Raw genomic sequence first — 21473 nt, forward strand, 5'->3', positions numbered from 1 at the left:
ATGTTTTGTATATATTATATTATCTAGATTTGAAAATTTCATGAAGGTACTTTACTGCCCAGTGTGATAACCATGTTTTATAATTCTCTGTTGATAACGTGTCAATCGACATGTTCCTGCTACTCTACCTATCTTCTTATCTAATCAATGCATGAATTATTGGCAGTTCTACTACTTAACATATTTACAATTACTAAAATCTATATTTGATAAATTGTTACTAATTTAGTTTCAGTTAACTTGAACAGATTAAAATATTCCATTCTGGGTTGGGTTTTGGGTGTGTTTGTTTGGGTTTGTTTATTTTTTTTTATATACAATAACTCAATATACAATTTTGTTGTTTCACACACCTAGTCTTTGATTAAATGGGTATTTTTTATGCCATCTTCTTTTTCTATTTTTACTGGAATATATGTTTCACTTCACACATCCTTTTTCACATTTTCGAACTAATTTTGCATCTAATAATACAGGTACCCAACTCCTGTAACTGCCCTCGGCAATCGGCAGTGCCATGGAAATTGCCATTGAGTTTTTAATTCTCTTCGGCTAATTTTTTTATTCACAGCATTTTTTTGTCATAGACATTTTCTTAATTGCAGGTGTTGGGTGCATGAAACTTAATGTGTCCTCATGATATTTGACCCAGAATTTAATTTCCCAAAATCCAAGGCAGTTTTTGAAGTCATTAACATATTGTTGAAGAAACCAATAATTTATGTGTAATATATACACTTAATCCTCGTATACATCTATACATACATGTAGTTGTATAATTAATAAGTATTTAGCTTCCCAATGATTAACAACTGGATGATTATATTTCTCTCATGCTTTGTCTTGTATCTATGCATTGCCCGTATAAGTATGCAATCAAAAATAATACGAATTGATATAAATCTCTTCATTTATGCCAGACTGCAACATAATAACTTGATATATGTATTCAGGTTTTTCAATTAAGATTACGAGTGATTGGGTCTTTAGGTATAGCAGAAAGCACAGGGAACATTTTCTTTTCCAAATTTTGATGAGTGACATTTCCTAATCAGTATGATAATTGATTAGTAACTGCTATTTGACATTTTAGAATTGTGGTGCAATCTTTTTTCATAGTGAATCACAAAGCTGAAAGCCAAAGAGTCTTTTGTTGGCAAAATTACATTGGTAATATGCAAACAAATACTGCTTAGTTAAAAGTTACAAGTGGAAAGTAAAAAATATATATATTAAGGGCTAATTTTATAATAAAGTAAAGTTAAAACCAGACAAAAAATGTGACTCAGTTGTAGTCAAATATCAAGAGATGACATTTCCAATAACAGCATGTTCCATTTTATAAACAATTATTTAAAAATCCTGCATTAAAATTGCATTTTGGCGAAATGAAGGACCAAGAGTTAACTCTCTTGAAACGTGACATAGTTTGTATGATTTTCTCTTGAATTAACAGTGTAATTTGTATGATTTTCTGTATAGTATATGTACTGAAAACATTAGAATGGTGTCACATGTAAGACTTCCGTGTTTCAGATAAAGTTTGAAAGACGCTTTGCAGCACTTATTTGAAAGTAAAAGTAGGAACAGTAGATTTAAACTGTATAACTCGTAGTTCATAATTTTATTATAAGTTAACCTTTAACAATCTACTTAATTCTTTTATGTGTGAATTTATTTCCTACAATACAGGCCCTAATCTAGTTTTGCAAAAGTAGGAATAGTGACTTCTCCCTTCCCAAGAAAAAAAGAAGAAATGTGGTCAAAAAAGGCAAAGTTAACATATATCAGTACATTTCTTAGTGTTTCATCATGTTCCACGTTCATTCGAAAACGTTCTAAATTATATACTTGGTTCCAATCATAATATTTCCAGGCCATACAATTTCAAATTTCATGGGAAACAATTGTTTTGGTTCCGTGCCTTCATGGGAACCCATAGAAAACTGTTTTTTGTTCCATGATTTTACCAACACGCCACCTATACATGTACATGGTACCAGAAATTATTGTCTCCATGAAATCCAAAGGCTTGTATTTTGTTATCAAATACTAACACTTCCAGTAATAAAATTTAATTAAAACAATTGCATATTATCATTAAAAGCGTGATAGTATTAAGTAAAGCAGTATTCTCATTTTACGATTAGTTGCACCGACTTGCCACATACTATCAAATCGTACGGTAAGAACACCGAATTTAGAACAACAAGTCGCTTCAGAGTTGTGCCGATTAGAACATTTCCTATTTCTCATGACAAATTGCATACGAAAAGTTGGTGTGACTAATCGCATAATGAGAGCACAGCTTTACTGATAATTAATCAGACATGTGTTGTTAAATTGGTGCCTTGATATGTTTGCTTTTCTAAACTATTATTTAATAAAATTGTATTAACTTAAAGTAAGGTAGGGCTAGTGACTTTTTAATCGTGGCTAGTAACAAATTGTATTGACTTAAAGTAAGGTAGGGCTAGTGACTTTTTAATCGTGACTAGTAACAAATTGTATTGACTTAAAGTAAGGTAGGGCTAGTGACTTTAATCGTGGCTAGTAACAAATTGTATTGACTTAAAGTAAGGTAGGGCTAGTGACTTTTTAATCGTGGCTAGTAACAAATTGTATTAACTGAAAGTAAAGTAGGGCTAGTGACTTTTTAATCGTGGCTAGTAACAAATTGTATTAACTTAAAGTAAGGTAGGGCTAGTGAATTTTTAATCGTGGCTAGTAACAAATTTTAAATCACTGATCCCATGGCTAGTAGATGTTTATAACAATTCTAGAAGCGCTGGTTTTGTAATCTGATTACATCCAACATATTACAGTGACGTCGACTTCTTACTCCTGCTAATCACTTGGTGAAATAAACCTCCATTTCGCCAGCTAGATTAGGGCCTGCAATATCTACCAGCATAGACAACGTATACTCTCTTTTTAATCTACTGTTTTTCTAAAAAGCATGTATTTTATATAAACATTAGCATGGATTTGCTTGCTAGCTCAAAGTTCTTGATTTAGAACATTAATTTATCTGTATGAAATTCTATTTAGTTTCCATTTAAGGCGGAACATTAGTAAGAATCAGAGTTTATTTAGCATTTCGTACTAATCTTCAGTGTGAAAAACTACTGTTATTGCTTATAGCAAGATTATATTGTATAATATAGAATAATTTTAACTTAGAATGAGCGATTCCATTTCAGTTTGATAGAAAGATGACAATATTTGCATGGTTCATGTATTAAGGAGCATTAATTGTAGTTCGGACTAAACAGATTACTAAAAGATGGAAACGCTTTGAGTTGGCAAGCAATCTTAATGTGGGTTTATGGCTGTTTTGGATCTGGCTTGCTTCTCTAACCTTTCTCTCTGTGCTCTTTCTGCTTTTCTCTTTGGATTCCTCCAACGCATCGCTACAATTTAAGAGTTTGGTCAAACAGAGTAGCTTGGACGACCCATTTGAGAATGGGCCAGACCGGGACGACGACATGATGCGTGAGATAGATCCCATCGAGAACGGAAGTGACGAACAAGTACCTCCAACACCCCCGCGGCCTTCAACGCCAATTCCTGTTCAACGGTCACTGCCATGGAAACCGAAAGTCAGGTAGTAAATTTGTATGTTCTTTGACAGTTTTAAGTTCATCACATGGGTCGTACGTTGACTGAAACATATTTTATTATATATAATAATTCAAAAGGATTGTGAACAAGTTATCCAACTTACATGGGTCTTAGACCTTTATGTGTTTTGTTACAGCCATCAAAGGAAATTGGATTTAGAGTTTAATGAGGCTTAAAAACAAATTGAATTTTTCTGGGAACCTGACCCTGACTTTTTTTTTGGGGGGGGGATGGGTGAATATTAGTATGTAGGTGAACAGAGTACATACATATAACATCATAACATTTAATCTAGGCCCATAGGGATTAACGTTTAAAAAAACAAACATAGAAAGCTTATCAACCTAATTTATTCCATAATTACTGTATTTCAGTGTCAGTATGTTCATTCAGTGGAAGTGATGACTCTGAAGGCATTAACTTTTTAATCATCATGTCACAACAAATAACCTGACCTTTTTGCTGGAACTTTTATATTTGCTGTCATAATTTTTTTAAAACTTTTTTGTAACTATTTTATTTATCGTGTTGCCAAATGTTTTTCTTTTAAATATATGTGTTATCTTGTAATAATTAAATTTCTGTTACATTCATTACAATGTAACATCATCCCATTGGTCCAGACGTAGCAATGGGTGTTTGTTCATTTTTCAATGAACGTAAAAATTACGTCGTCAGGGAACGTCATATCTGATGATGTCATTTTATATGGGCAAGTTGTCTTATTGAGCATTTTTGTTTATGGATAAAAAATTATTCAAAATAAAGTATGACGTTTTAGTGTTATTATTCGCCTGTATGATTCAAATTTAATTAAATATTGTCTGTTATTTCTTTTACGTTCATTTGGGTATAAACCAAAAAAATCATCTGCAAACTTATGTGAGAATGACTACGCTGATTCACACAGTTTGCAGATTAGTTTTTTGGTTTATCCCCCGATGAACGTTAAAAAAATAACAGACAGTCCTTAAATGGAACTAAACATCACATGCTCTTCAACTTATAGGTAATAATTGTAAATTGATGAAATAAATATTAATAACTGAAAATGTTCCTTCAATATTTATTTCATCCATCATGTAATTATTATTGTTTTCAGAATTAAGGATCTGGAATTATTTCTAGAACACACGAGAGCTAAATTTGTTGGTTTCCAAGTAAAGAACGACCATACCTCTCTTGCTGGTCTTCCACAACCAATACACGAGGGTGTCAAGGTTCTGAAACAGGTAACACCACAAACAGAGATATTTAAAGGTTCTTGATTTTAATATAATAGGTTGTATACAGCCACTATATTCAGGTATTAAGGTTCATAAAAAGGTGATAAACTAAGGTGGTGTTTAAGGCTGTTTAAATTAGACTTTTCTCTGAAAGGTCTTACACAAGGAAGAAAAGATAATAAGAATAAAACCTCAATGTGATTTCCAGTCTTGGACACTCCTGATAGGTTTTGGACAACCAGTACAGTGATGTTCAGGTTCATAAAAAGGTGATAAACTAAGGAAGAAAAGATAATAAGAATAAAACCTCAATGTGATTTCCAGTCTTGGACACTCCTGATAGGTTTTGGACAACCAGTACAGTGATGTTCAGGTTCATAAAAAGGTGATAAACTAAGGAAGAAAAGATAATAAGAATAAAACCTCAATGTGATTTCCAGTCTTGGACACTCCTGATAGGTTTTGGACAACCAGTACAGTGATGTTCAGGTTCATAAAAAGGTGATAAACTAAGGAAGAAAAGATAATAAGAATAAAACCTCAATGTGATTTCCAGTCTTGGACACTCCTGATAGGCTTTGGACAACCAGTACAGTGATGTTCAGGTTCATAAAAAGGTGATAAACTAAGGAAGAAAAGATAATAAGAATAAAACCTCAATGTGATTTCCAGTCTTGGACACTCCTGATAGGTTTTGGACAACCAGTACAGTGATGTTCAGGTTCATAAAAAGGTGATAAACTAAGGAAGAAAAGATAATAAGAATAAAACCTCAATGTGATTTCCAGTCTTGGACACTCCTGATAGGTTTTGGACAACCAGTACAGTGATGTTCAGGTTCATAAAAAGGTGATAAACTAAGGAAGAAAAGATAATAAGAATAAAACCTCAATGTGATTTCCAGTCTTGGACACTCCTGATAGGTTTTGGACAACCAGTACAGTGATGTTCAGGTTCATAAAAAGGTGATAAACTAAGGAAGAAAAGATAATAAGAATAAAACCTCAATGTGATTTCCAGTCTTGGACACTCCTGATAGGTTTTGGACAACCAGTACAGTGATGTTCAGGTTCATAAAAAGGTGATAAACTAAGGAAGAAAAGATAATAAGAATAAAACCTCAATGTGATTTCCAGTCTTGGACACTCCTGATAGGCTTTGGACAACTAGTACAGTGATGTTCAGGTTCCACAACATTGTATCGGTGAACTGTAATTTAAATACCATAAACATTTAACTAAAAGTGGAAGTAAATTTTGAAATTACATATCATGAAAGCTATGTAAGCAGAACAAAATTAATTCTAGTTGCCTAATCTCCCACAGTACATGGTGAGTTGGTGTTCATATTCAAAATTAATTCAATTGTTTTTTATTCTACTCCAAGGATATTGTAAGCTTATAATTTTAAGTAATACTCAATAAATGATTATTTATTTACTGATTGTGGTGTCCTGTGAGTCACATGGACTCCGACAAAATATAGAACTCAAGCCCGGTCTTAAAAGCTGAATAACACATTCTTCTATGTAGACTGCCAACTGGAGTTTGTAAATTGTTTAAACTACAATCTATATTATCAAACATACTGTCAACTCATTCATCAGATTTAGTTCTAGCTTCTGTGAACATTAATACTTTATTTTTGTCTTTTTCAGCATTTGTATGTATCACTTTCTGAGATTCAAATCAAACGAGAAGAGGAAATTGCTAAACATCCTCTATCTAAGGTAATAGTTTTATTGTATGAATCAGTCATGTAAGGAAGGAAATGGTGGTAAAAAAAAATAGCTTCCAACTTTTTTTTATGTCCATTAAAGATAACATACAGCTTTATTGATTGCAATTTGTTTACAATGTTTACATTTTTCTGGTACAAGTTTTTTTGTCCTTTTTTTCATAGCCAGAGAGTGAGATCATAAAGAGCCCAGCAGAACTATTGTATCGAGCGATGTTGCCAAATCTCCCACAATACATGGTAAGTTGGTGTTCTTAGTTTCTTCAAAAGTAATGCTAAACATTTTCTAATCTATTTTGAAGTTTATTATAAGCTCAATGTTTCAGACCTCACCATAGCCCAGTGGTATAGCGGTCGGTTTGGGATTGATCCCTGTTGGTGGGCCCATTGGGCTATTTCTCGTTTCAGCCAGTGCACCACATCTGGTATATCAAAGGCTGTGGTATGTGTTGTCCTGTCTGTAGGATGGTGCATATAAAAGATCCCTTGCTACAAATGAAAAAAATGTAGCAGGTTTCCTTTCTTCACATATATGTCAAAATTACCAAGTGTTCGACATCCAATAGCCGATAATATTTTCATATACTTACCATTTGTGACACCCAATAGCTGATGTGTATTTTTGGGTGAAACAAAACAAACTTCTTTTTTTTCTTCATCATAAAAAAACAATTCAGGAGAGTGCTTAATAGCCCTCACTAGCTTAGATTATGATTACCATATTAAGTGCTGATATTTAATCCTTTTGTAGTAGGGTTGTTGTTTTTTCAAATTCACATTCAAAAAATTACTCTTGTTGAACTTGTTTCAAGGGAGTGATAGGAACCCAGTGATAGCTCCTCTTAAACTATGAGGTCTGTATCTTCAATTCTAGGAATTAAAACTGTTGATTAAAACTTATGTTATGCTTTAATTTATTTAGATGCTCCCTCTGTTTACAATAAGTTAATTAGTGAGATTTTAATACCTAATAGTCATTCTATAACCTCTGTTTACAATAAGTTAATTAGTGAGATTTTAATACGTAATAGTCATTCTATAACCTCTGTTTACAATAAGTTAATTAGTGAGATTTTAATACGTAATAGTCATTCTATAACCTCTGTTTACAATAAGTTAATTAGTGAGATTTTAATACGTAATAGTCATTCTATAACCTCTGTTTACAATAAGTTAATTAGTGAGATTTTAATACCTAATAGTCATTCTATAACCTCTGTTTACAATAAGTTAATTAGTGAGATTTTAATACGTAATAGTCATTCTAATAGTCATTCTATAACCTCTGTTTACAATAAGTTAATTAGTGAGATTTTAATACGTAATAGTCATTCTATAACCTCTGTTTACAATAAGTTAATTAGTGAGATTTTAATACCTAATAGTCATTCTATAACCTCTGTTTACAATAAGTTAATTAGTAAGATTTTAATACGTAATAGTCATTCTAATAGTCATTCTATAACCTCTGTTTACAATAAGTTAATTAGTGAGATTTTAATACGTAATGGTCATTCTATAACCTCTGTTTACAATAAGTTAATTAGTGAGATTTTAATACCTAATAGTCATTCTATAACCTCTGTTTACAATAAGTTAATTAGTGAGATTTTAATACGTAATAGTCATTCTATAACCTCTGTTTACAATAAGTTAATTAGTGAGATTTTAATACCTAATAGTCATTCTATAACCTCTGTTTACAATAAGTTAATTAGTGAGATTTTAATACCTAATAGTCATTCTATAACCTCTGTTTACAATAAGTTAATTAGTGAGATTTTAATACCTAATAGTCATTCTAATAGTCATTCTATAACCTCTGTTTACAATAAGTTAATTAGTGAGATTTTAATACGTAATAGTCATTCTATAACCTCTGTTTACAATAAGTTAATTAGTGAGATTTTAATACCTAATAGTCATTCTAATAGTCATTCTATAACCTCTGTTTACAATAAGTTAATTAGTGAGATTTTAATACCTAATAGTCATTCTATAACCTCTGTTTACAATAAGTTAATTAGTGAGATTTTAATACCTAATAGTCATTCTATAACCTCTGTTTACAATAAGTTAATTAGTGAGATTTTAATACGTAATAGTCATTCTAATAGTCATTCTATAACCTCTGTTTACAATAAGTTAATTAGTGAGATTTTAATACCTAATAGTCATTCTATAACCTCTGTTTACAATAAGTTAATTAGTGAGATTTTAATACCTAATAGTCATTCTATAACCTCTGTTTACAATAAGTTAATTAGTGAGATTTTAATACCTAATAGTCATTCTATAACCTCTGTTTACAATAAGTTAATTAGTGAGATTTTAATACGTAATAGTCATTCTAATAGTCATTCTATAACCTCTGTTTACAATAAGTTAATTAGTGAGATTTTAATACCTAATAGTCATTCTATAACCTCTGTTTACAATAAGTTAATTAGTGAGATTTTAATACCTAATAGTCATTCTATAACCCCTGTTTACAATAAGTTAATTAGTGAGATTTTAATACCTAATAGTCATTCTATAACCTCTGTTTACAATAAGTTAATTAGTGAGATTTTAATACGTAATAGTCATTCTATAACCTCTGTTTACAATAAGTTAATTAGTGAGATTTTAATACCTAATAGTCATTCGACAGCTGCTGTTTACCATAAGTTACTTAGATTTTAATAACTCTTATTCTTCTCCCAGATTGCTCTTCTCAAACTCCTCCTTGCTGCTGCTCCAACATCAAAAGCTAAAACTGAATCAATCAATATCTTGTCCGATGTTCTACCTGAAGAAATGCCGTAAGTACATGACTTGCTTCCCAGTTATCCTTTAGGTACAAAGTTTACCATAATGTATATCATGCAGAGATTAAATACCTCTGAAAATCTGCATTTTAGTACCGAAAACTTCTTTTTCATGTTATTTGATAAAAAGTTCTCAATTTGTTGCTTTGAATATAAAAACATCTAATATGTAATTTTCTTGTCAAAAGATTTTATTAGTCGCAAATATCTTATAATGAAGCAAACTTAGGATAGCTCTTTTAAAAGCCATGCTATTTGCTGTCCTGTTTGTGAGGAAAAGTTCATATAATAGGTCCTTTGCTACTAAGTTTGCTACTACTTGATTTTTTTTATGAAGACTTTATGTCAGAATTGTCAAATATTTGACATCCAATAATCTATGATGAATTAATCAGTGTGCTCTGGTGATGTTGGTAAACAAAAGAAATTTTAACTTATTGCTTTAAACATTATTTTCCATTCCTTTCCAGTACGACAGTGGTTCAGTCGATGAAGTTGGGTATTGATGTGAACCGGCACAAGGAGATAGTTGTGAAGGCAATCTCTGGACTTCTGTTGATTCTCCTCAAACATTTCAAACTGAACCACGTTTATCAGGTAATACAAGAACCAGGCAACATACCTATGTAGGGGAATTGCCTGACCTATACACAAGTCACATGTGTGATATGCCTTACATAGGAGCTTACATTGATAAATCTACAAGTCATATTGACACTTGGAAGACTTGTGTTTTAAGAATTAGCTCTAAGGAAAAATGATTATGTAATTGTTAGAGGCTTAGATCTGCCAACCATCAGGAAGGAGGACATTGTGCTACACATGTACACTCATGCTGAAATTGTTATAAAGCTTCAAATCTTATGTAAGTCCCATTTCTGTGGTGAAAAAAAGGAGCAGAACTATGATGTACATTTATCTCAAGAGGCATCAAATTGTCGTTTTGTACCTTGACAGCAACTTTTTTTAAATGTGACAAAACAGTTTTGTTAATACATAAATTTGTAGATTCGAGGAAAGTATATTGTAAATTATAATTTGATGGTAAAAATATAGTATGTTGACGGTTTTGTGGGGTATTTTTCTTTTCTAGTTTGAGTTTATGAGTCAACATCTGGTGTTTGCCAACTGCATTCCACTGGTGCTGAAGTTCTTCAATCAAAACATTTTGTCGTATGTCAGTGCTAAAAACAGGTATGGTCCTTTACACTAAATCAAAACATTTTGTCATATGTCAGTGCAGTACTAAAAAGAGGTATGGTCCTTTATACTAAATCAAAACAGTTTGTCATATGTCAGTGCTAAAAACAGGTATGGTCCTTTACACTGCAGGGAATAAATTGTTGGGGTTCACATCGCAGGTTGCTAGTCATTCTAGCTCACGTGCGAACCAATTTCGCACTATGGATCGCTGTTACTGCGAACCAAATAATCTAATCATTTTCGCGGTTATAGCAAAAATTACCATCGTGTTTTTTTCACTCTTTCAATTGGCAAAGTTTGGCTTGAATAATTCAATGTTAGAATGTCACATTCAGTATTCAATCGAAATTTCAATGGTGTCGCGTGTATTCGGTAAAACTCGGAATTAATACTGGTAGTTGACTTTCTGTGTTCTAAAAATAACTTTTGTGCTGACGTCACTTGTGCAAAACATGGATCAAAATGGTTGTTAATTTGTCAACGGTAAACGTGTGTATTCGCGAAATTGACCCACGGGAGAAGTGGATACGTCCTCTAATACTTAGCATGTACATCAAAACTGATAACAGTGGAACTTTCAATCAAGGTACACAAATCATTTTATTAAGGTACACATCAAATGATGATTTATTCACACTCCGCAGTATATCTTATTGCTTAGAATACATCCTGAAGACATGTAGATCACAAAATCTCTAGGGCTCTGAAGGGATTCATTGTGCTGTCCATAACTTACATGCTTGAGTCTACATGGAAACTGCTAATTAAATTTACAAATGTGCTAATCAAATCACAAAATGATTAGCAGCAACTGCTAACCATTTTTTTCTGTACAAATTATTCCCAGACACTAAATCAAAACAGTTTGTCATATGTCAGTGCTAAAAACAGGTATGGTCCTTTACACTAAATCCAAACATTTTGTCATATGTCAGTGCTAAAAACAGGTAGGGTCCTTTACACTAAATCAAAACAGTTTGTCATATGTCAGTGCTGAAAACAAGTATGGTCCTTTACACTAAATCATAACATTTTGTCATATGTCAGTGCTGAAAACAGGTATGGTCCTTTACACTAAATCAAAACATTTTGTCATATGTCAGTGCTAAAACTAAAAACAGGTATGGTCCTTTACACTAAATCAAAACTGTTTATCATATGTTAGTGCTAAAAACAGGTAGGGTCCTTTACACTAAATCAAAACAGTTTGTCGTATGTCTGTGCTAAAAACAGGTATGGTCCTTTACACTAAATCAAAAAAAATTGTTGTATGTCAGTGCTAAAAACAGATATGGTCCTTTACACTAAATCCAAACATTTTGGCGTATGTCAATGCTAAAAACAGGTATGATCCTTTACACTGAATCAAAACAGTTTGTCATATGTCAGTGCTAAAAACAAGTATGGTCCTTTTTCACTAAATCAAAATGTTTTCTCATATGTCAGTGCTAAAAACAGGTATGGTCCTTTACACTAAATCATAACATTTTGTCATATGTCAGTGCTGAAAACAGGTATGGTGTTTACACCAAATCAAAACTGTTTATCATATGTCAGTGCTAAAAACAGATATGGTCCTTTACACTAAATCAGAACAGTTTATCATATGTTGGTGCTTAAAACAGGTATGGTCCTTTACACTAAATCAAAACAGTTTGTCATATGTCGGTGCTAAAAACAGGTATGGTCCTTTACACTAAATCAAAACAGTTTGTTGTATGTCGGTGCTAAAAACAGGTATGGTCCTTAACACTAAATCAAAACAGTTTGTCTTATGTCAGTGCTGAAAACAGGTATGGTCCTTTACACTAAAGCCAGACATTTTGTCGTATGTCAGTGCTAAAAACAGGTATGGTCCTTTACACTAAATCCAAACAGTTTGTCCTATGTCAGTGCTAAAAACAAGTATGGTCCTTAATGCAAAATCTTACTGTGATTATTTCTTAGTTACTAAACTTCTATATGCCAGAATAGTTTATTAAAAAGAACTAAAATGGTGTTCATCTTGATTTTATTTGTCAAATACAATATTATGTACAAGGAGACTCAAAATTATTTTACAGTATTTTTTTCAAATATGTGTGTTTACTTCAAAAGTGGTTGGATACAATGCCAGTGAATTAGTTTTGAGATATTACAGATTCGAAGTTCAACTGTGTTTGTAAGGGGTATTAAAATGTTTATTACACTAATTATTTGACCAACATTATGCATGTATTTTATTGTTGGATGGATGACTGCTATCACTGTATTCCTGTTTGTTCAGTATTCCAGCCTTGGATTTTCCCATCTGTGTGCTAGGAGATCAACCAGAACTGACAGCGGAAAATATAGTAAGTGTTTATGTTTCTTCCTCGACTGCCTCAACTTTTTGTCTTCATTTTACTTCAAAAATACCAAACTAATTTTATACATTTATTAAGCTAGTAATTGTTTTTTAAATCAAAGAATTCTATATGGTATGTCTTTGTTTTATTAGGGGGGAAAATGCCTTAAAGTAATTGTTAACAAAACATTGAATCTGTTTATGTGTTCATTTTTTAACCAAAATACCAAAGATCTTTATAAAATAATAATATACCTTTACAGCGATAGTTATTTTGGGGAAATGACAGAAATCTGTATGGCATGTCTTTCTTTTGTTATGAAAAAAACAAACCCATAAAGTAAAACATTGAACCTAATGATTTCAGTTTGAATGATCGAGTCAATAGATTTATTCAAGGATTGTCTGTGATTTCTTTTACATTCAAAGCTGTTCTCACATAAGTTTGCCGACGACTTCTTTTGTTCATACCCAGATGAACGTAAAAGAATTAACAGACAATATTTATAATTAAATTTGAATCAAAGCACAATAATAACACTAAAACTTCATCCTTTTTTTTATTATTATTATTTTTGGTCCATAACAAATAAGGCTCAATAAGACAACTTGCCCATATAAAATGATGTCATCAGATATGATGTTCCCTGACAACGTAATTTTTAGATTGATCGAGAAATGAACAAACTCCTGTTCCTATTCTGGACCATTGGGATGACGTTATGTTGTAATGAATGTAACAGAAATTTAATTATTTAATAAATAAAGTAAAGTATTGTGACACCACTCTTGGTAACCGTGACTTGTAAACACTGCTATAAGACATGAATATTAACTAAGACTGGGAATATAATTACTTTTAATAAAAATAATATCATGTTTGGTTTCATAAATAATGAAAAAGATAACTTTCTTAATTGGCTAATTATTAATATAAAATACTATATTTACTGTACAAAAATACAGAAAAAATGCTTAGAAATCACTGCCATTAAAAACATATTGCATAAAAAATTTGAAATAGAAAGATATATTCTATTTAAAAAATGCAATTATGAAAAATTTATTAAAGAATGGGTGAGTGATAGTAATATAGATATAATTAATATTAAGAAAATATAATGTATACATATATACATGTAGCAATAAATATTGTGACTGATTTAGTGCGTGGCCTGTTTGGAGATCGCAGAGTTTCATGTCTTATTTAATTCAAAACAACTTCTTTCCTTCTTCTTATGCCATCTATATCTGTCTTGTATTTTTCTTATTTTTCTTCTTCTTCTTCTTCTTCTAAATCCTTTTCTGATTCTCATCCTTCTTATTCGATATTTTCTCTGTTCCGGTTTAAATCTCGGATCATAACAATAGTTATATTATAGATCACTGTCCATGTTCATCAGTATGCATGAATTGAACTTCACCCTGAATCAGTTTCTATTAGTTTTTGTTATTTTTAACACAGTTTGTTGCTGCTTAGACCATGGATACAAATGTAAAGCAGCGAGTCGGGGCTCCCAAACCCGACACTGCTATATGATCTGGGACAATAAATATGTATTAAAAAAAGAAAGAAAAAAAAGACATGTTTGTGACGCCACTCTCGGTAACCGTTACTTGTAAACACTTTGGTATAAGACGTGTATGTGTTTTACAGGAGAACGGGGACAGCCTGCCTTACTGTTGGCGGAACTTGTATTCCTGCATCAACCTGCTACGCATACTGAATAAACTGACCAAGTGGAAACACTCCAGAACCATGGCAAGTCTCATAAACCTTCACTCATCACCAGTCACTGCATTCTGTTTCCACTACTGTAAATTAAGTATTCTATGTTGTAGCAGCAAGTTTCCTCTCTTTTGTTATCTTAGCCAAGTATTGAAAAATAGTCATATTAGACCACCAAATAACTGGATTGAAATTGTGTTAAGTGTCCTATCTCTTTCTCTGTCTCCCCTGTCTTCCTCCCTCCCACTTGCTCTCCTTCCGTCCCTTGCACTCTCTCACACCCTCATTTTCTTTCTCTCTTTTTACCCTTCTTCCTCCTCTCTCTCACTCTCCCTTCCACTTTCTCTTGTACTTCCTCCTTTGCCTTTCTCTCCTCACTCCCTCTCCCCTTTCCCTCCCTCTTCCTTCCTTCCTTCCTCCCCCCCCCTCTCTCTCTCCCTCCCAAATGTCTGAAAGCAACCACAAATTAAACCAAATGATTATATAAGCAGTTTAAAAGCATACTGGTGTGTGTGCATACTGGTGTGTGTGTGTGTGTGTGTGTGTGTGTCTCTCTCTCTCTCTCAAATGTCTGAAAACAACCACAAATTACTTATTAATGATTAAATGATTATATAAGCACAGTTTAAAAGCATACTGATGTGTCATATAGACATTTGTTTCCGTTGTGTACAGATGCTGGTTGTGTTCAAGTCTGCTCCAATCCTGAAGCGCGCCCTGAAGGTGAAGCACGCAATGATGCAGCTGTACATTCTGAAGCTGCTGAAGATGCAAACCAAGTACCTGGGCCGACAGTGGCGCAAGAGCAACATGAAGACCATGTCGGCCATCTACCAGAAAGTGCGGCACCGGCTCGGAGATGACTGGGCCTACGGAAACGGTTAGCATTCTGTCACATTTAGCATGCTTATCACACTCGGAGACGACTGGGCCTACGGAAACAGTTAGCATTCTGTCACATTTAGCATGCTTATCACGCTCTGAAACGACTGGGCCTACGGAAACGGTTAGCATTCTGTCACATTTAGCATGCTTATCACGCTCGGAGAGGACTGGGCCTACGGAAACGGTTAGCATTCTGTCACATTTAGCATGCTTTATCACGCTTGGAGACGACTGGGCCTACGGAACCGGTTGGCATTCTGTCACATTTAGCATGCTTATCACGCTCAGAGAATACTGGGCCTACGAAAACGGTTGGCATTCTGTCACATTTAGCATGCTTATCCCTGGTTATTTCAGATGCTTTTGGCACAGGCATCGGAAGCTGCAAATAACTGGTAGAAATGTGAAGTTGAACAAAGAATCGATCTTGTATAAATGTTTATCCAAATCCGATTGCATACGACACAAGAAAAAAGAAATTGCTTTTTCTGTTCATATATATTTTATTTCTAAAACATTCTTTTCATTCCTTTATTTTTAATAAAATTTATTATTCTCTTCATTCCTTTTTTTTTTTTATTAGACATGGATGCCAGACCTTGGGATTTCCAAGCTGAAGAGTGTGCTTTACGAGCATGTGTGGACCGGTTCAACAACCGGCGGTACGGTAACAACGGTACAGATCCAGACTTCAAACCGGTGGACAACTGCACCCTGAGTGTTCTCGGGGAGACCGTGGAACTGAGCGAAGAGTTCAAACAGAACTACGAACGATGGCTAGAGATGGAGGTGTTTTCCAGTCAGATAGACTGGGAACTTGTGCTATCACAATGACACCACAAATAGTACCAAAGTTAGAAATTGTACACATACCAAGTTTGGTCTGTCTCGTGGACAGATTGCAATGATTAACTAGCTGATCTTGAAACAGGTTGTTCTCATTTTGAACTGTTGGTCACAGTGTTGAAAGAAAACAGTCTTCAAGTATCTGGGAACAGTTTGCTATCATTTTGAACTGTTAGCCACATGGTATTGAAATAGTCTTAAGTATGTGCAAACAGTTGGAGAACTTGCTCTATCCCAGTTACATAAATAGTGCCAATATTATTACAAACTGTATACAACACAAAAACACTGATTCATAGATTGAAATGATGATATAGCTGGTCTCACTTTTAAGTCTTCAAGTCGGTTGGAACAGTTTACAGTTTAGAGACTTGTTTCTAGCTGATCTCACTTTGATCTGTAAAGCAAGTGGTCCTCAAACAAGTCTTCAAGTATGAAGGAATAAATTGGAAACTTGTTCTTCAAACAGACTTCATCAGATAGTTGAAACAGTTAATAAGTGTACTGTAATGGTCGTAGTAGATCTTACAACATGATGTCTGTTACAGAAGGTCAGTGATGAAATAGAAGCATCATATGTGAAAGTGTATCCCCCAACATCCGATGAAGATAAGGTAGATGAAAAGACCAATGCTTGGTAACTCTAACATTTATTTGTGGTCAGTTACTGAGTTACTTATGACACAAATTAGTGGTGAAAGTGGTCATTTGTTGATGTGAACAACAATACTGTAGTTGTCGGTGAACCGTTTTGAGATCATTAATGTCTACAGATGAAAGAACAAAAGTTCTTGGATCTCATCACAAACTGTTTAAACTGTTGTAAGTCAAATCACCAAATGGGAACTAAAGTTTAATCTTAACAAATATAATTCATTACTAATTCGCCAAAAATCTATTTTAAAAAGTGTATCATGTTTAGATGTACAGTGATATTGGCCATTTAGCAAAATAAAACCTAAATAATCAAATTCCCCAAATTTGGTTATATTTTTTGGAATTAGCATAAACCTTCTAAGGCAGTTTTAGATCATGTCGGAAACCACTGATACACATTTGAATATTATTTTCCACTTCGCATGCCCTGCATTCAGCATCAGAGTGGTTCCAGATGTAGTCATTTTCTGCTTGAACCAGTCTGGCAACTATTTTTCTGCTCTGGCTGAATGCTGCCATGTATTGGCTTTGAAGGGTGTTAACTCGAGTGTGATAACGTTTATTTGCTAAAATAAATGACATTTTGAATTACACTCAGCAAGTTAAAAGTTTAGTTCAGTTGGGGTTTTTTGTAGTGGTATAGGTTATGGGAGATCCTGATTGTAGGTGGCTGGCCACATACGAGTATGAATCTTCATAACTCAAAAATAACAAAACATCAAGAGTACCGTTTTGTCCTTGAATCAGATGGTGACCAATAAGACTTACTTTAGGGCAGGAATTGATGAAAACTGAATGTTTATACTTCATGTCTGAATGTGACTGTGTATATATTTTGTGTCGCTCGTCTGTTAGTTGAACCAATGTAAGCTATTGCTTAGATCATTTAGTATGTTGTGTAGTTGCAGGTCAGAAACTAAAATAATTGTAATTTATTAAGTTATTTCTTCTGCTAGTGTGATATCAAGCCAGATAGGACTTGGATTCTAGGACATGTAACATAATGGTGGTCTGAACATACCATTTAGAAAATCTCTGTTACGTTGAGATTCTGAAAACATTTCAGTTAATGTTGCCATAAAGAATCTTAAAGTGGCCTTGTTTTGTTTTAATATTTCCCAGATACAATGCATCATAAGATCAACTGTTCTCAGTCTCTTTCTTCCCTCATCCCAGTCTGTTCCCCGCAAGTGTTATATCATTTCAACTTATTTTCGTGCTAATATCCAATTACGGTTCAATCATGCAGTTCTGATTGAACTCCGCTATCTGGGCTGTCTGTCCAAAAGAGTAGGTTAGTAAGAGAGAGTGTGTAGAAAACTCACTCTGGGTGGCAGCCGGTATTGGGCTGCAAACCTAAACTCGCTCTGGGTGACAGCCGGTATTGGGCTGCAAACCTAAACTCGCTCTGGGTGGCAGCCGGTATTGGGCTGCAAACCTAAACTCGCTCTGGGTGGCAGCCGGTATTGGGCTGCAAACCTAAACTCGCTCTGGGTGGCAGCCGGTATTGGGCTGCAAACCTAGTACCTACCAGCCTTATGTCCGATGTCTTAACCCTGGCACCACCAAGGCGGGTATGCTGTATCAAAGATCATGATATGTACTGTCATGTCATGTTAGTAGAAAATCTGTTTTAACAAATCGCTCGTGTGTCGTACTGATTTTACGACACGAGTGTCAGGATTACATGAATCCTGACACAGGTTTCATAAAATCAGTACGATTCACACACGAGTGTAATAATTTCTTTATTATCCACATTATCCTAAATATTATTTTCATGAATAACAAGCTAAAACCATGTCAAAATGTTTCAAACGTATCTAAAAAGAGATGACAAAACAACATTATTTCTCGAAATGACGTCATTTTGATAAGCGTTTATACTGGGGAAGCCCATTGAGTTATGATGTTGGATCATAAAATTATGTCATTCGTTGTGCACGTGAAATCATTATCATACTGGTTATATTTCCCTGAATATCTTGAACTAAGTGGATAATAAATTTTGTTATCACATGAATAAAATTGAAAAAAATGCTTGACCCATCATGAAACATTTAGCTGTTGGAAGTAAATTCAGAATGGTTAGTTGAATAAGTTATATAGACAACAAATTGTGTTCTAGATTAAAATATTTGTTTTATCTACTTGAAAAGTATTTCAAACTTTGTCTTAATAAACAGAATTACACAACAAACATAAAAAATACTTTTAAAACAATATATAAACATTTATAGCGGAAAATAAGTATTAAAACATTATGTTTAGAAACATGAAAACTGAAACACTGATATCGCTATAAAACAAATCGGCACCTCAAAACATTGGTTTTGAATAGAATAACGTGTCCAAAACTATACACTTTCATACATCAAATAAAAGCTGTAAGCAACATAGCAACTGAAAAGAGCAAAAACTACTTTTTATAAAGATTTTGTTTTATTTGTCTTTTTGTCTAAATGCCAGAATGAAAAATATTACAGAAAATGTGTTGTTTATCCTGTTATAAATATTAGAAACTTTTATTCACTTTTAGTCAGCAGTATAACTGATCTAAATTATCAGTCTGTATAGTGTTGGATTAACATTAACTATTGCACCTAAAAATAACAAAAGTAACTTTCATGTAATAATCAACAATATAAATACAATTACATTGTGAACTTATGTCTCAATGCAGTATTTTCATTAATCATTTTATTAAAAGAAAAACATCTTTACAAATGCAGCATCATCTCATAGCAAATAACTTTGAGTAATACCGATTAATATTTATGAAAGCTCTGTTCCTGAAGTCGAACTACATGTACCCCATGGGAAAAAAACCCAACCTAAAATCCCATCAACAATAAATGTTGAATTGTTAAAATCATGTAAATAGACTGATCTTCAACAAAAGATGCATCAAATTAGCTTTGTTATGGAAACATCCTTTTTCTAAAATTAACTTTACAACAAAAACATAAAATGGAAGAAAACTGCGTAGAATACAATTATAAAAAAATAAAATATTGAATAAGTATAAGAAATCATTCTTAAACATACATATGTAAGAAAATATTTCTGTTAATAATGTGTTAAATACAACAGCAGTTATTTTCTGAACCCCATACAGGTTGTAGGAAGCTTGATAGTGGTTACATTTACACAACAATTTATATTCCTTAAATCTCATAAACATATATGTCTGCTGATTTGAGGAATGTTGCATAAATGTGTGTACCTGTGTACATATTACAAGAAGATCAAATATCACAGACATGCAATTTGGCAAGGGAAACTAGACGAGAGCTGTCCCAGAATTGATTACATGAGGGGTGAGTAGGTCCGGTCATAGGGTTTTACATGCACATTCAGAACAAGCTGATGTAGCGCACACCTGTCATGGGCTGGCTCCTCCGTCCAGGACGAGGTGGATGAGCAAGAGGCATTGTTTTTATATACCAAACACCCAATAAAAAAATGTGTTTCAACCATGTATTATTCACAACAGATCCACATATTTTAATTACAGTGCCTCCCACACCCCCATGTCTTCAGTTCTGACACAACCTCAATGCATAATAGTGGATATTCTCCAATGCTGTAGCTGGTTAAATCTATAGCTAAATTCATTTTTGGTAAAGATTCCTTTGGCATATTTTCAATTGTTGCTCCATCTCTGCTGTTATATATATATGCGAAAACAAAGAAAGAAAGAAAACCATTTTACACCTTGTACAATAACAATATGTTATTGCTAGCCATGATTCTAGGGCACAATAGTTCAGCCATATCTTTCAAGCATCATATTTTCAGAATGGTGCTGTGGTAGACATGTTGTCAGTTGGTTTTACTGATATCCTCGGTCTCAGAAATAAGTGGACTCACCATCAGCTCATTTACTTACAAATCTCAGCATGAGCACATTCATTTTTATAACCATATCCAAAAACCAAAGAGGGCTCTTTTTTTTCTCTCTTAAAGGTCAGCAGATTCACCAGTGTTTGCCAGTGTATTCTGGCTGTAATGTAAATAAAAAACCTACTACATAATAAATTGTAGGCTATGAACTACCCTATGAAAATAAAACTAATAATACAAATTATCTAACTTTGTACCCGATATTTTATAGCTGCCCATGACTAAAAATATGGTCTTCCGAATGCTTGGTGTTACATGCTAATAATTATACGTGAAGATCCGTAACTGACGGAGGGCAGGGCAGCAAATGTCATTCAACATAACCTAGTATGATAATCACAAGCAGTGTTTGCACTTCAGCTCATTTTTTGGAGTAATAATATAAAGTGTAAGCTTTTATCATATCTTTTGCACTTATGTTGTAAAAATAAGTTGCATTATAATAAGAAATCTTAATTTCAAGACTAATTTTTATAACTGCTCCTCAATTTCTAGTATATGCTTTTAGATTAAAATTTTAGAAA

General features: G+C 33.3%; 1 protein-coding gene across 3 annotated transcripts in view; it reads left to right on the top strand.

The window, feature by feature from the left end:
- The window catches only part of LOC121369294 (striatin-interacting protein 1 homolog), a 47118-nt gene extending 28980 nt beyond the window's left edge, over positions 1–18138 (top strand). For 2 of the 3 annotated variants that reach the window (XM_041494259.1, XM_041494261.1), the window contains exons 10-20: positions 3426–3607; positions 4727–4856; positions 6508–6579; positions 6753–6827; positions 9294–9391; positions 9868–9994; positions 10491–10591; positions 12867–12933; positions 14584–14688; positions 15331–15535; positions 16124–18138. In XM_041494259.1, the coding sequence (XP_041350193.1) occupies positions 3426–3607; positions 4727–4856; positions 6508–6579; positions 6753–6827; positions 9294–9391; positions 9868–9994; positions 10491–10591; positions 12867–12933; positions 14584–14688; positions 15331–15535; positions 16124–16374 (1413 nt within the window). In that variant the 3' untranslated portion in view covers positions 16375–18138. The remainder of the gene's footprint in view (positions 1–3425; positions 3608–4726; positions 4857–6507; positions 6580–6752; positions 6828–9293; positions 9392–9867; positions 9995–10490; positions 10592–12866; positions 12934–14583; positions 14689–15330; positions 15536–16123) is intronic. The other variant, XM_041494260.1, reaches the window with a different exon arrangement.
- Positions 18139–21473: the final 3335 nt, after the last annotated feature.

The sequence above is a fragment of the Gigantopelta aegis genome, chromosome 3 (assembly GCF_016097555.1).
Source record: "Gigantopelta aegis isolate Gae_Host chromosome 3, Gae_host_genome, whole genome shotgun sequence".
NCBI lineage: Eukaryota > Metazoa > Mollusca > Gastropoda > Neomphalida > Peltospiridae > Gigantopelta > Gigantopelta aegis.